The following is a 16,779-nucleotide window of genomic DNA, read 5'->3' on the forward strand; positions in this document are numbered from 1 at the left end:
TAAACCAAAGCAATGTACAATCAACATGCAAAATATAAAACGTACATCAAGCAAGTGACTCTTCCAGAACCTAATGCATTAAACTCTCCAGCTTCACATAAAAGCTGACACATACAAATATGTCTTCAACATTTTTTTTTAAAGCATCCCTGGGCTTACACAAACGCATTTACAGGCTTTTTGTTCCTAATGATTAGGGCTTTTATTCCTAGGTATTTATTAAACTGTAAGTATAGAGGTTTATTTTATAATTAGGGGTATTTCAACAGTACAAAAAATATCAGCATTTATATTGCTGTTTTCATGCAACAAGTACTACTGCTGGCTACCTTTTCCAATAGAAAGGCAACAATAGAAAGCACAGGAATCAGCACAGAAAAGGTACAAAAATTGAACAGAGAACAGAAGACAAGCCAGGAGACAGATGAGAGTACTAAGGGAAATGGTGGGGGGGGGGGGGGGTTTCAGTATTTAACCAATCAACTATTTTGGGCCCCACACACAAGCACACTTTTACAAACCGTAGCGTGAATTTTAACGTCAGCCACAGTAGTAGCAGCACTGATGCTCATAGAATGCCTACGAGCGTCAGAACTGTTACTGCCATGGCCAGCGCTAAAAAACCGCTACGGTTTTGCAAAAACCTGGAATGCATCTATGGTGAATATAATTGAATGTCAGCTGTTTTTGATAGAATTGTTTATTCTGAGTTAGAAAATCTAAAGTGGAATGAGCCAGCACAAGGTATTCAGCAGTGTAAACAAACCTAGAGAGCAGAATGAAGAGCGAGGCAGGAACTCGGGGGCAACGTAGGGTTCACAGTCCTCTTGAATCCGTTCACCATTCTTCATGTCAACCCAGTTATGTCCAAGAAACTTGGGGGGAACGATAAATGGGACACTTTTAGTCCTAGGTAAATGAATAGGGAAAAAACACATACATGAGAATATAAGAATAGCCTTACTGGGTCAGACCAATGGTCCATCAAGCCCAGGTGCCCATTCTCACGTGACCAATCCAGGTTACTAGTACCTGGCCAAAATCCAAGGTGTAGCAATATTCCATGCAACTAATATAGGGCAAGCAGTGGCTTCCCTCATGTCTTTCTCAATAACAGACTATGGACTTTTCCTCCAGGAACTTGTCCAAACTTTTCTTAAAACCAGCTACGCTATCTATCCACTCTTACCTTAAGTGAATTATTTAAGCAAAACATTACTAGCAAAAGTCACTTCACAGTTCTTATAAAATACTAGTACTACTACTAATAATAATAATTTCTATAGTGCTACCAGACATACACAGCACTGTACACATTCTTTGCAGGTACTTCTGTCCCTAGTGGGCTCACAATCTAACTTTTGTACCTGGAGCCATGGAGGGTAAGTGACTTGCCCAAGGTCATAAAGAGCCATGGCGGCTGTACCTCGAACACTGTGTGCAGTTCTGGTCACCATATCTCAAAAAAGATATAGCAGAATTAGAAAAGGTACAGAGAAGGGCAACAAAAATGAAAAAAAGGATGGGACGACTTCCCTATGAGGAAAGGCTACAGCAGCTAGAGCTCTTCAGTTTGGAGAGGAGACAGCTCAGGGGTGATATGATAGAGGTCTATAAAAAACTGAGTGGAGTGGAAATGGTCAATGTGAATTGCTTGTTCACTCTTTCCAATAAAGGACTAGGGGGACATGTTCACTTTTTCCAAAAAAGGACTAGGGGGACATGCGATGAAGGTACTAAGTAGTAGATTTAAAAATTCTTGTACCATAAAACAAAGCAAAGAAAATATTTCCTCACACAACGTGTAATTAAACTCTGGAATTCATTGCCAGAGAATGTAGTGAAATCAGTTAGCTTAGCGGGGTCTAAAAAAGGTTTGGATAATTTACTAAAAGAGAAGTCCATTTGCCATTATTGAGAGGGCTTGGGGAAATCCACTGCTTATTCCTAGGATAAGCAGCATAGAATCTGTTTTGCTACTTGGGATCTAGCTAGGTGCTTGGGGCCTGAGTTGGCCACTGCTGGAAACAGGATATTGGGCTTGATGGAACATAAGAACTGCCATCTCCGGATCAGACCCTCGGTCCATGAAGTCCGGCGATCCGCACACGCGAAGGCCCAGCCAGGTGTACACCTGGTGTAATTCTAGTCACCCATATCCCTCTAGACCTCTAGGAGATGTGCATCTAGTTTGCTTTTGAATCCTAGAACGGTGGATTCCGCAACAACCTTCTCCGGGACAGAAGCAGAATTTCCTGATATTTGTCCTGGACTTGTCCCCCCTCAGCTTCGGTCCATGTCCTCTTGTCCGTATCACATTGGACATGTAAATAATTTTTTTTTTCCTGATCTATTTTATCGATTCCTTTCAGTATTTTGAAAGTCTCGATCATATCCCCTCGGAGTCTCCTTTTCTCAAGGGAGAACAATCCCAGTCTCTTAAGTCGTTCCTCGTATTCCACGTTCTCCATACCTTTTATTAACTTTGTTGCTCATCTCTGCACCCTCTCCAGCAGTTTTGTGTCCTTTTTTAGGTTGGGAGACCAATGTTGGACACAGTATTCCAAGCGTGGTCTGACCATTGCTCTGTAAAGCGGCATTCCCAGAATAGCAATTCTTATGGTCGTAACTCAGTTCATTAGGATCTCAGCCCACTGCATTGCTATTACTACTATTATTACTTAGGATGTTCAAACTTTATTTCTTTTTTTTTTTTTTTTTGAGAAATAAAGCATTTAAAAACATCTAGCTTATACAACATATACATAACATTTCATTAATAGTCAACCAGAATTTATCAATAACCTGCTTATTCCCTATGGTTCATCTAAGTCTAAAAATTTGCTATCTGTCTCATCTTTGAAGTTTATTAATACAATGAGGTCAACCATTTTTTCTTTCACTGCGCCATCTCTTTGGAGTAATATTCCTGTCCACTTACGGGAAGAGTCAAATCTTAATCATTTTAAAACAAAACTAAAAACATTTCTTTTCCTTGATGCTTTCGAGACCTAAATGCCCTTTTTAGGGCTATGTAGTTTTAATCAATTATTATTATTTTTTTTTTTTACACCCTCCCTTTTGTTCCTTCCCTATATGTTCTCTTTCTTACTTGATAAATTGTAGTTCTGTCCTTCCTCCCTCTTGTTTCTGTTTGTTTTTTGAATTGTTTTGAATGTTTTGAATTATGACTTGTTTCCAAAGAATATATAGTTTACCCCATATATGTTTTTAACATATTGTTCACCGCCTAGAAGGTTGATTGGGCAGTTTATAAAATTTCTGAATAAACTTGAAACTTGAATACATTATATAAATATATATCTTATTTCTAATATAACTCAGCCTTCCCATCCCACCCTCCCCTCCCCTCCCCCCTAATCCCGGTGAAAGGATGTGTGCAGAAGGTTCATATCGTATCAAAAGATTAGCATATTAAGAATCAGTGGGACTATCATTTTGGGATTTTATCCAATTTTCATATGCACTCCAAATAATGTTATAATTCTGTAATTGGTTTCTCCTCAGAGCAATTAATTTAGACATCTGCTGAATATATTGAACTTTAACCAATAGTACTCTTAGCCCTGGTAGTTCAGGTTGTTTCCAAGCAGATGCAAGAATAAGACGTCCTGCTGTCATTATCAGACGTATCCACTTCTGATGTTTCAAGGATCAGGCTTCAGGTCCCCTATTCAACAGACAGCACTCCATATTCTTAGGAATTGAGATACCTAATACTGCCCCAATAAAGGCAATTATCTTATCCCACTATTTCTGTGCTTTGATACCATGCCACCATATATGTTCAAAGGTACCTGCTTCTTCATATCCTCTCCAACATTTATCTGATCCATTCCTATACATAGCTCGTAATCGTACTGGTGTATAATACCAACAAAAGAGCATCTTATATCCATTTTCTACCATATTGCTAGCTATAGTGCCATACAAAAGAGAATGCAATGTTTTAATCCATTCTTTGTCAGTATATGTTATACCTATAATCTTTTCCCATTGTCGTCTATATTTCAGGGGAGGGTAAAGATGTTCCAATTGTGCATTATATAATCTAGTGATGCTTCCTCTCCCACTCTCTTTTATCAAAGACTTCCCTAGATTTGAGGATGTTCAAACTTTCTCAAGGGTTGGAGAACATCTGGGGAAGGGATCTGTCCTCTCCCCATGCAGACATGCAATAGAGAGAAGAAATTCTCTCTGACACTAAGAAGAAAGTATATACATTCATCTATGTTTGTATGCAATCTTTCCTATCCAGACACCAGTCCTCATGGAATTTCTCCAGTATCATCAGAGAGCAGAGTATGACACAGGAAAAGATCCCTTGAACACGCACCTCACCCTAGCAAGGAAAATCTCTTGATACTTACTTATTTAGGGTTGTAAATAGGAAGTTGAATCAGAGTTGGGGGTGGGAAGCAGAAGAGGGAAGGCTTCCAGGTCAGCCAGCAACAGTAGCAGCAATTCTCACATGCCGCCCTTTGGAAGATGCTGCATGAAAGGGAGAGGCGTAGAAGAGAAGGAGAAATGCTGCTTGAGGGATGGTAATAGAGAGGATTAATTGTTGGACATGAGGAGGGAGAGATGCTGCACAGGACAGGATAAAGGATGAGAGAAGAAGAAACGTTGGATCTAGAAGGGAGGGGATAAAGAGATGCTAGACCTGGGATGCAAGGGAGCAAGAGAGAAAGAGATGATGGACAATGGGAAAGAGGGAATAGGAAAGAGAGGAAACAATGTTTGAAGAGAAGGAAGGAAAGATGCTGCTCATGACAGAGGGAATGAAGTGAGATATTGGATACAGGGACAGAAATGAGTGAGGGAAAGATGCTGGACTATGGTGTGAGGGAAGAGAGAGGGAGACATGTTGAACTATGGGGGAGGAAGCAGGAGGGAAGATGCTGGGGAGAGGTAGATCCCAGATCAAATAAAAGCACACTTAGGCATACCCACTTATGTCAGCCATTGGCCTGTCATAATTAGGCACCTCTAACTTTTGCTGCAGCAAAATATTCTATGTTCTGTAATAGCTTAGGCATGCCCTTAAACCATTATAGAATTGGTGTTAAGCATGCCGCTTAGTGGTGTCTAAAATATGCAGCTTTATAGAATTAGTGCCATGGAGGGGCATAATCAAAAGACACGTCTAAGTCCCCTTTTAGCCTAAGTCCCTAGACGCAAAAAGAAGGCAGCAGGGAAATGTCCATTAAAAAAAAAAAAAACATCCAAAATGAAGTTTTTATTTTTAGAATGGCCTACCTCTAAGTTCACTAGTTTAATTGCCCAAACCACCACTACGTCTAACCTTAAGACACATTGCCAACCACAAAATCGCCCAAGTCCCAAACGCCCAAAGCAAGATCACCTGGAGGTGGGAGAGAGGCCAGTTCTTCACCTAAAAGCAGGATTCTATAACCGGCATCTGTCAAAAACAACATCGGTTACAGAATCCTTTAACTGTCCCCCCCACCCCCCAGGTCACGGCAGTAGAGATGCCTAATCTGTCCTGCCACGATCCCCCCCACCCCAAACCTTACGATCCCCAAACTGGCAGGAGGGAGCCCTGGCCCTCCTGCTGCCAACCTCCTCCCAATAATCCCCAAACCAGCAGGAGAAAGCCCAAGCCCCCCTGCTGGAAGACAGGCAACCCCCCCCCCCCCCACAAAAAAAAACCCTGACTTCCGGTTGCGTCAGAGGATAAGCTTCCGCCCACACACACAAGCAATGCACATAGGCTCCGGCAGCTTTCAACAAGTACTCTGAAACCTTAAAACGCACCGAGAAGGTAAGGGGGAGGGAGGGAGATGCACAGTGAAGGGGACAGTGGTCCAGTGACAGTGCAGTGATGGGGACAGATTTTTTTCCCCATGTCATTCTCTAGTGAAGAGCACATTAAAGCATAATTGCCTAATCCTTGACTATTCTAAAATTTTACCATCATCTGTAATTGTGTTTATCAGCATATCTATCCCGTTAAATTTTGATATGTCCTTCAGACATCCTTTCCATTCTAACCATTCCATAATGTCATCAATAAAGACATTTAAAAGAACAAGGGCTGAGCCTAGCATTGATCCTGTGTCATTCTGAGAATATTTTTTTGGGAAAAAAAAAAGTACGCTTTGACGACTACAATTTGCCAAGGCTTAGGGCTCCTTTTACAATGGTGCGTTAGGGCCTTAACGCACGGAATAGCACGCGCTAAAATGCTGCATGCGCTAGCCGCTGCCTCTTCCTCTTGAGCAGGCAGTAGTTTTTCGGGTAGCGCAAGCTATAGTGCGCACTAATCCGGTGCGTGCACTAGAAACACTAGCGCACCTTTGTAAAAGGAGCCCTTTCGTGCTTAACCAGTCCAGTTTATAAAAGAAAAACAAAGAAAAATGTACCTGGAATTGTTTGGATGAGGACCTGAAGTTTGTTGAATTGAAGTCAAATCATTGATATTGGTATCGGAATGTCTTGGTGTAACAGAATTCAACAGTTCTTCGTAAGCAGGCGAGAGGCAGAGCGTTTTCCACAGCAGATATATTGCTATGCCAATGAGAATTAAAAACAGGGCGCCTCCTATCACTCCTCCTGCCACTGCCACGATCTGTTCTGATTAAACGCAAGAACCAGAAAAAAAAAAAAATCCAGTCACTGAAAATTAAAATATTTAGGTAAAGGTAACTACTGGTTGAAGGAATATTGCCATGAAAAAGAATGAATAGTCTAAGCTCAGCAGTGATGTAGCCAGAGAACTCCTGATTTCTATTCTTCGTCTTGTTTTACCAGTCACTGTGTTTAAAAATACTGTAAATTGGATATTCAGTTTTGGTACCCAGGTATTGGCCTGCACTGAAAACCTGGCTTCACTGCTGACCTAGAAGTGTTAACTGGTTAGCAGCAATATTTAAACTAAACTAAAACTTTGCTCTATATACCAGGTCATCAACCAAAGGAAGCTCGACACGGTTAACAGTAATCAGGGGGGATTTGGGAATATAAGGAACATCTTTAGCATTTAGCATGCATTAATGTGGTAACACCCTTTGATGAACTCCCCCTAAGATCTCTACCTAAATAAACTGGATAAAGTTAGAGCACCTTTTTTACTGTCCTAGTTTTATCTGATTAGTTATGTGGTTAACAGTCTGAATATTGCTGCTGACCAGATAACCTCTAGCTCCACCTAAAGATTGCCCCAGGATTGTCCAGACAGTGGCAAGATGGTCAGAAGAGATAGTCAGTGCCCCTGAATATCCCTCTTGTTGGCAGCATCTACTATCCACACAGATGTGCTTTTGAATTACATCATATCTTATTCTGCTAATACCTCTCTGTTCAAAACAGATTACATAAGAAAGCAAGAACAATAGATCAATTATCTAGGAATTAGCAACCATAAAGAAACAATAATTAGATTGTAATTGAATCAATTATCTAAGAATTAACAATAGGGGTCACTATTCAAAATCGGCATTTAACACAGTCACTAAACCGGTCCCAGATGGTTTAGCCTGCATGCATTTTTGCGACGAATTATTAAAACGGCATATGGCGGTCTTTTGCAAGCTTTCTAGCAGTCTCCGACACCGCCATACAAATGGGCATTTCAGTATTCAAATGAGCACTCCAGTGGATTCTTAAACATTGCCAAGCCATTCTCCAAGAGCGGCGCCGGCTTTTAGTGAAAAAAATCAGCGACTGGTCTGAGGGTGCCAGTACAGTGCCAGCACTGTTAGAAGTATGCATTTTGACTGTGGCTAATGCAAAAAAAATAAAAATTTTTTAGTGGGAGTAGTAAAAGCATGCTTCATGAGTGCATGCATTATAGCCCCCCCTTGGTAGTGGGAGAGATGCCCACTCTCTCCCGCCACCAACTGACACACCCTTCCGACAGCCTTAGGCATCCGAGCCAATCAGAGTCTTAGGCTCCTCGCCGATGCATCTGGGGAGGGACCTAAGGCTCTGATTGGCCCAGATGCATATAGCCCCTCCCAAAGGAGGGGCCTTAACTAGGCCAATCAGGCCCCTTCTCAGTGCATCCTAGGAGGGGCTTGAGGCTCTGATTGGCCCACATTGTTTAAAGCCCCTCCCATAGGAGGAGCCTTAACCAATCTGGGCCAATCAGAGCTTCAGGCTCTTCCCCAGTGTATCCCACTCCTGGGGATGCATTGGGGAGGGGAAGGCCTATTTTGAAGAGGCAGGCCAGCTGGCCGGAGGGAATAGGCATCCCTCTGGCCAGCCATCTAAAAAAAGGTAAAGGGAAGAAGGTGTGGATCCTCGGAGGCACGGGGGGTGTAGCATGGCTGAAGGAGAGTATGGACATCTCTCCTGTTGCTAAGGAGGGTTGGGGGTTGTGTTGGTTGGTGGCAGGAAAGTATGGACATCTCTCCTGTTGCTAAGGAGGGTTGGGGGTTGTGTCAGTTGGTGGCTGGAGAGAGTGGGCATCTCTCCCACTGCTGGAGGGGTGTATCAGTTGGTGGCGGGAGAGAGTGAGTATTTCTCGCACTGCCAGAGGGCTGTGTCGGTTGATGGCAGGAGAGAGTGGGCATCTCTCCCGCTGCTGGGGAGTGTTGCTTGGCAATGGAGGAGTCTATGACAATTGGTAGGACGCGACAATTGATAGGATTTGCCAATTGGTAGGAAGTCAATTGGTAGAACAAACTGCATGCTTCAAAACACCTAAAAATTGCTATTTTTGCTTAAAAGTTGATTGCAAAACCTAGGTTTTAAAAAAGTGAACTTAATAACACATTTACATAATTTATAATTCAAGACAAATTGTAAGCAATACCACAAAGAAAATGAACAGGTTGTTTTTGTGCAGATTTTTCAACAATACATTTGATGCACTTATCAAGGTCAGCATATTTCTTTTTCCCTTTGCTACTGCTGGCCAGCTAATAATTGTTCAAGTCTGCATTCAAAAAATGCCTGTCCGCTTTTGAGAGCACCCTTCAGACGCCAAATAGTTGGATGATCACAACAAGCTAGAGAATGAAAGCAGCGACGCAATGCCTCAACTGAATTATTTGATCTAGGTAGATTGTTCAAAATGGTTCCAAACTCACAATGCAAAAATTTATTCCCTGGGTCGATTTTGTTGTATTCTGCCTAGATATGAGTGTATCCTCAAAATAAACACATTATTAAATTCATTTTAAAAAAAACAACTCATTGTACGAAGGTGCACTAGCGGTTTTAGCGCTCGCCTAGCGCACGCTACATTACCGCGTGCATTACACGCTAACGCCTCCATAGAGCTGGAGTTAGTATTGTCAGTGTAGCGTGGAGTTAGCGCATGCGGCATTGTAGCGCACGCTAAAAACCCTAGCGCGCCTTCGTAAAAGGAGCCCTAGGTCTTCCAATCAATTTTTGAGTACAAAATAATGTTTTCTTAGGCGGTTTTGAAACATGCTGTTGGTTCTACCAATTGTCTGTCTCCCTCAAATGCAGATAACCAGTTCTCTCCCACTGAATATTCGCAGACAGCCCAAACGCTAATTAAATGGTCAGTAGCTGTTGCTGACCGGTTATATAGGGCTATCAGAAAGGGGAATATTAGATAAAACATACTTTTGAAATACAATTTTAAAGATTTTTTTAAATGTCAAATTTGTAATGAAATCCTAATTCAGGTGGTAAAGGGAAGGGGTAAAACACGGACCTCGCTGATCTAAACCCATACGGCCTTAAAAATCTGAGGTCCATGTTGGTCCACGTCCCTGCCGCTTGTAGTTTCTGTCGCTGATAGACCTTGATGAGATTTTAGCGCTGACGGATCCGTTTCAGCATAGGGAGGGAAAAGTGTTAGGATCTGTCAGCGCTAAAAATCTCTTCGAGGTCTGTCAGAGCCAGAGACTCGTGCTGGAGTTTGGAGACTTCTTTTCCATAACGCACGTCCAAAACCTATGTCCCCGCTCTCTTGGCTTCTGCTCTGCCGCTCCAGCACTAGTCTCTGGCTCTGACAGACCTCGAAGAGATTTTAGCGCTGACGGATCCTAACACTTTTCCCTCCCTATGCTGAAACGGATCCGTCAGCGCTAAAATCTCATCAAGGTCTGTCAGCGACAGAAACTACAAGCGGCAGGGACACGGATCGACACGGACCTCAGATTTTTAAGGCCCTACGGGTTTAGATCCGTGAGGTCCGTCAGGTCCGTGAGGTCCGTGTTTTACCCCTTCCCGGTGGTAAATTATTTCATGCTTTTGCTGCTAAGTAAAGAAAAATGAGTTAAATCAAACACATTTTGGGCTTGGAAATTGCAGCAGTAAATGATTGTGTGTTGAACATCTACTCTTGACGGAAAGACCCTGAATTAACTTGCAATACAGTTTAACCAAAATCCTAACTTCTACTGAAAGACAACGGTGATGGAACATAGGGGGTTTTTTTTATACTAAGGTACGCTAGCATTTTTAGCGTGCAATGCAGATTAGCGCATGCTGCCTCCACACTATGCGTAAAAACTAATGCCAGCTCAATGGTGGCGTTAGTGTCTAGCACACTAAAACCGCTAGGGCAGCTTAGTAAAAGGAGCCCATAAAGGTTACACTATCATATCTTTTTAACAAACAGACTAATCTAATGTACCCTAGATGTGAATGAAACAGGTCTAACAACATCCTTCTTTATAGGCTAGGATGTTTCTTCCCGTTTGGTTATTGTTGTTGGACATCATGATTTGGGGCCTTCTTTGGTCCAGTCTAAGTCATGCCCACTGCATACTCACTTGCTATTTAGATCAGGGGTCTCAAAGTCCCTCTTTGAGGGCCACAATCCAGTTGGGTTTTCAGGATTTCCCCAATGAATATGCATGAGATCTATGTGCATGCATTGCTTTCAATGCATATTCATTGGGGAAATCCTGAAAACCCGACTGGATTCCGCCCTCAAGGAAGGACTTTGAGATCCCTGATTTAGATGTATTGCAGTGGGTTTTTTTTAAAATCCCTTTTCAGCCTTTGTAAAATTAGGACGTGGATGTTTCAAGCACATGGACATCCATTTAGGCATTTTGAAATGTCCATATGCTTCAAAAATAAGCGCCAAAGTATCCCAGATATACAAATCTGATTTTTCAGCAGCCTTATTCTGTCCACTTAGTTAAACCAGCAGTGCTTTATAGATGCTTTAATCCTGTTAAACTTGAGCATTGCTGCCAGTGTAAGTGAAATGAGATACTTTCTTGTTTTTCCAACTAGACTATATTTGCTCCAACAGTTAAGCTATCTCAAGGTTGGAGAGCTATAGGTCTCTGATCTTCTCTCCTGCCTCCGCACAGAAAGAAAAATAATATTTCAGAAAAGGAGCCCTTTACTATGATGCATTATTGAATAGGCTTAGCATTAATGTTGGATTTTCCGGTAGGCTAAGCCTCTAGCTAGTGCAACCCAATTTTGGCATTTTCTGCTAGTTCTTTTTCTGGCCATGTGCTGTTAGCACAGTGGTCTCAAACTCAAACCCTTTGAAGGGCCACATTTTGGATTTGTAGGTACTTGGAGGGCCGCAGAAAAAATAGTTAATGTCTTATTAAAGAAATGACAATTTTGCATGAGGTAAAACTCTTCATAGTTTATAAATCTTTCCTTTTGGCCAAGTCTTAATAATAATATTGTCATTTATAGCTAAAGAGACATATGATCAAGAAACTGTTTTATTTTACTTTTGTGATTATGATAAACATACCGAGGGCCTCAAAATAGTACCTGGCGGGCTGCATGTGGCCCCCGGGCCACGAGTTTGAGACCACTGTGTTAGCACAACCACATTACAGAGGCATACCTCAACTCCCACTGGCTCCCAATTCAAGAAAGAATACTATTTAAGTTCTACTGCATACTATTTAAAACTATAAATGACAACGGCCCAACCTACCTGAACAACCGTCTCATCCAATCTACCTCAACTAGACACAGAAAAACACACACTCACCCTCCAATCAAAGAAGTAAAGCGGAAAAAACTATGCGATGGCCTCCTGGCCACTCAAGCAGTGAAACTAGATAACCAAGAAAGCCCTGAAAAAGTCTTAACACCACGAATACCTTCTTCTTCCCATCCTCTTCGCCGACTCATCGAGACTACCTGATCTACTCTTTACCTTCCTCCTCCTAACCCCGATACTACCTGATCTACTCTTTAGTTCCTTAGCTCGACCCTCGTAGTGATCCCACGTGGATGTCCCATTTATTCTTAAAGTCTAGCACGCTGGTGGCCTTGATCACCTGCACCGGAAGTTTGTTCCAGTGATCCACCACCCTTTCTGTGAAGAAGTACTTCCTGGTGTCACCATTAAAGTTCCCTCCTCTGAGTTTGAGCGCGTGCCCCCTTGTGACCGAGGGTCCTTTGGGAAGGAAGATGTCGTCTTCCACCTCGACACGTCCTGTGACATATTTAAATGTCTCAATCATGTCCCCCCTTTCCCTGCGCTCCTCTAGAGTATAGAGCTGCAATTTGCCTAGTCATTTACCGTTACTAGAAATGACCAATGACCTTCGCTTGTAACCCACCTTCTTTAACTCTTTTGTAATTCACCTTGAACCGCAAGGTATTGGCGGAATAGAAATCTCTAATGTAATGTAGTGTAATTAGCACACAGCCACTGAAGAGGCGTTAAGGGCCGTCACATTAAGCTGCTGTTAGCCAGTTAGTGCATGATAAGTTCAGCACGCTAGCTCGTTAACAATTCCATCATTACTCTCCATCCATTCTCTGCCTAGCCTAAAATAAATAGGAAAAAAAAAAAAATTATTGCACGATTATCAGGCACAAACAGGATGCCTTAGCATGGTGTTTCCCAAGTCAGTCCTGGAGTACTGCGCTGCCAATCAGGTTTTCAGGATATCCTGAATAAATATGCACAAAAGAGATTTGCATATAACAGAGGCAGAGTATGCAATTCGGTTTAATGCATATTCATTGTGGATATCCTGAAAACCAGGACTGACTGGGAAACACTGCTTTAGCACATCCTGCAGTAAGCAATTTGCGGTGCTCTAAGCCCACATTGGGACTTAGCTTACCTTAGCAATAGGACCCAAAGTGCCTCTAAACAAAATTAAACCCTGTTTCTTTGAAATTTTGCTTTTGTGACAGGTTCTCCTACATGTGTGGTTTCTCTTTCTCTATTGCCCACCCTCAGAAGACAATCTTCCAGTCTCTCCTGCTCAAAACTTTGTGGGATGCAACCGATAATGGTGAAACCGATCAATCAGATAAAGGGAGAAAAATCCTTGTCATTTTGTTCCACTTTGTTCATATTGTTTCATTTTCTCAAGTACTACATATTGTATCTTTCAGTTGGCTTCATTTCAGTGTGCAATGTTTATATTTTCACTATATTGTAATTCGCATGCATTGAAGTGACAAAGGTCACCTGTTTGAGGGGGGGCGGGGAAGGGCCCCCAGTCCTTGAATCATAGCAAGAGATACTGAAACATTATTTCAGAAAACTAAATTCCTCTTTGTCAGGTTTGTTAGTGGCCCCCACAATGTATGGTTGGTGGGGTCACTTGAGAGGCGCCCTGACAAACGCCCGGTCCCAGGTTCAGTTCTCTCACAGATGACTCACCAGGAAGTAGAATCAAAGAGGCACAGCCAGAGGTGATTGCATAAAGAATATATTATAGAAATAGGCTTACAGAAAAGTAATATTTATAAGCATTACAATGAAGCATTACAATTAATGAGAGAGCAAAGCAGTTTCCCTGCCTTACATAGTTCAGAGACAAAGAGCCAGAGAGTCTGAAGTTCTAGGGAGAGCCAGAGAGAGAGAGAAAGAAAGAACAAGAGAGCCAAGACCCAAGAGCCAAGAGATAGATAGATAGATAGATAGATAGATAGATAGATATATGTGTGTTGCAGAGAGGAGGCTTTTATAGCTTGGAATCTTATTCTGAATATAGAAACTATTGTATGTCCCAGTATCTTTCTGTTTAGAATTTGTAAACTGTTTGAAACAATGGTTAATTTAATTGCTAAGGAGGGTGTGATACTTGCAGGCATGGTAGATGGGATTAGTCTCTGGCTTCTTTGTCCCATTCAAGCAGCCTATCTTCTTGATCTGTGCACCTGGACCCATTGTCCTAAGCACCCTCTTAATCAGACATTAACACCTTTTAGCTAGTCATGATTCAATCAGGGCTACTTAAAACAGTCTCCCTGCCCTCAGGGTCTATCTGCATTCACATGCCAGAGTCAGATTGATATAATTTCCCATAGGCCTTCGCTGACATACGTAATGCCAACTAAAAATGCTGAATGGTAGCGATAGCTATGCTGACACTCTTCATTTCAAATTATGTTAATCCTTAGCTCTATGGGTGCCTCTGGTCAGGTCCCCATCAAAGTAGGGCAGTTAAATGTTAAACTTTTGCTGGAAAATGGAATAGCATTCAGGTAATTTTTGGAGAGTAGATAATATACCGTAGAATAGAGAGTATTTGTGAAATTACACCTATGCTCTGCATTGTTTTAAAAAAAAAAACTACAAAAAACCCTGGAAGAAAACGTAGGGTGTGGTCTATCACGTTTGCTTCTAGGCTAAATATTATTGGGAAGTAACTTGCTCTTCACTAAACCCGACCTCACCTTTCTTTCTTTTTTTTTTTTAACCGCTAAAAATTGTACATCAGGCATCTAAATATTCAAAAATTGCATGTATTATAAAGTGTGACACAAGTCAAAACTCTCCGGTCTCTAAATTAGGAGATCATTGGTAGAACTGCATAAAACCAGACTTATGAAACAAGTAAACTTAAGCGGCTAGTCAGTAAGTGTTTTCTTTCTCCAAGGACATTTTTGTTAATGGAAAAAAAAAATATATATATATATATTGGCTGTGATCAAAAGTACCGAATTAGAGAGAAAACAGAAATATTCTCCAGGACTGATTTTGCAGGCTATTGAGAGAGACAGTCGAGGGCGAGACTATTAGCATCTGCAGATCTATCCAGCAAAAAAAAAAAAAAAGAGCAAAAGCGTGCTTGGAACAAGGCTCAGCCTTAATTCGTAACCCTCGCCCTATTTTCCTTTGCGTAGGTCGTAACAAGGTGTCAAAAGTAGCCAACCCTAATACAAACCAAACAGACTGGGCTCAACTTTGCAACTGAGCGTTCGGGACTTCAGAAAGCAAAGCGACCTGTGCCCAGCTCTCAAAACTTACCAGACATGTCCGGTCCCTCTGAGAACCGAGATCCCCCTGAGCTCCGACTCCTCCGTCAACCTAGACCTCGCGCTGCTTCCGACGAGAGGGACTGGGCTCAGGCTTAATCCTTGCAGGAGGCTGATACCCGGAGGAGAAGGCTGAGACTAGCACCTTTTGATCCCGACAGAGGCGACTCGGGACTAGAAGAGACTGATCCCCACCAGCAGAGAAGGCTGACAAATTTTTAAAGGATCTGCTTCTGTTTGAAATGATTGAAGTAGTTATATTACAAGGGAGGGGGGGGGGGGAAAAAACTAGGTCCGAACACGTCCAAGGCTTAGCCTAGAGGTTAGCGTCACTGCCGCCGAGCCTGGTATTCTGGGTTCAAAACACAGGTAAAAAAATTAAAAAAAGCAAACCCAGTTTTGTAAGGACAGATCCTCGGGAGTAAGGGGGAGCGCTTTAAGCTCCGTCGGAGTGAAATTCTAAGCTGAGCCTTATGTTCTTATTACAAAGGGGGGACTAAGTCCGAACACGTCCAAGGCTTAGCCTAGAGGTTAGCGTCACTGCCGCCGAGCCTGTTATTCTGGGTTCAAAATACAGGTAAAAAAAAAAAAAAAGGAAGCCCAGTTTTGCAAGGACAGATCTCGTAGTCTCTCAAATCAGGTCCTCGGGAGTAAGGGGGATCGCTTTAAGCTCCATCGGAGTGAAATTCTAAGCTGAGTTTTAAGAGTGAGGAAAGATGCCAGGAGCAGCAAGTCTTTTGGAAGAAAGGGTTTCAGGTGCTTTCCCTGGCTTAGACGGAATCTGGAGCTGGCTGGGGAGTAGAGTCTAGGACTGAGGAAAGCAAAAGATCATTAAACTTGCCTGGTCCTCTCTCTCTCCTGATAAGAGGCGTGCATGGAGGTGGGGGGTGGGGTGGGGTTCCCTGATATTTAAAGGGTGGTCAGACCTTTCTTTCAGCGCTGCACTAACTGCTTGGATTTAGCTCTCTCCCCCTCACTTAATCTGTTATTCCGTTGAAGGATTCAAGTGTATTTAGAAACCAAAACGTGAGGGAGGGAAGTTTCCAGCCTATAACATGAATAGATTTGCTAAAAGGTGACATGTGTACTTGAAGATACAGGCAGGGTTCCCTTCCTGTAAACCGGTAGGTTAGCAATCCAATTGCAGGAACAGGGAGGGGACACTTCTGGGAGTATGATTGGGGGTCTATAAGAGGATGGCAGAGATGGGGGGAGGGGGGTCTGTGTTGATGCACCTACTGTTTCAAGTTTATTAAAAAAAATTTTATACAGCTCATTCAAATTGCTAAGCGGTGTACAGCTATGATAAAAAGCTAATTTTTAAAAGAAACAGAATCAATTAGTGTTAAAATATTGTATAATACAGTATGGAGTTAATAGACTTGAACAGAGACACATGTACTAACTGGACACAAGAGGGAAAGTAGGACTGAAATTACAATATTTTAATATAGAGTACATTTAGGGATAAAACAACAGGAATGGAAAGGGACTGTAGTTATTTTAGCCCTAAAAAAGACAATTTTATCCAAAAGTGTCCTCAAATAAAAATGTTTTGAGTTTTGCTTTAAATTGTTTTATCGAGGGTTCCACACGTAA

General features: G+C 42.1%; 1 protein-coding gene across 4 annotated transcripts in view; it reads right to left on the reverse strand.

The window, feature by feature from the left end:
- The window catches only part of LOC117359028 (synaptotagmin-15), a 63,429-nt gene extending 47,415 nt beyond the window's left edge, over window positions 1–16,014 (reverse strand). The window contains exons 1-3 of one of the 4 annotated variants that reach the window (XM_033941123.1): window positions 15,173–16,014; window positions 6,408–6,618; window positions 767–909 (exon numbers count right to left, since the gene is read on the reverse strand). In XM_033941123.1, coding sequence (XP_033797014.1) covers window positions 767–909; window positions 6,408–6,618; window positions 15,173–15,179 — 361 coding nt within the window. In that variant the 5' untranslated portion in view covers window positions 15,180–16,014. The remainder of the gene's footprint in view (window positions 1–766; window positions 910–6,407; window positions 6,619–15,172) is intronic. The other 3 variants (XM_033941125.1, XM_033941122.1, XM_033941124.1) reach the window with 3 other exon arrangements.
- Window positions 16,015–16,779: the final 765 nt, after the last annotated feature.

The sequence above is a fragment of the Geotrypetes seraphini genome, chromosome 4 (genome assembly GCF_902459505.1).
Source record: "Geotrypetes seraphini chromosome 4, aGeoSer1.1, whole genome shotgun sequence".
Classification (NCBI taxonomy): Eukaryota; Metazoa; Chordata; class Amphibia; order Gymnophiona; family Dermophiidae; genus Geotrypetes; species Geotrypetes seraphini.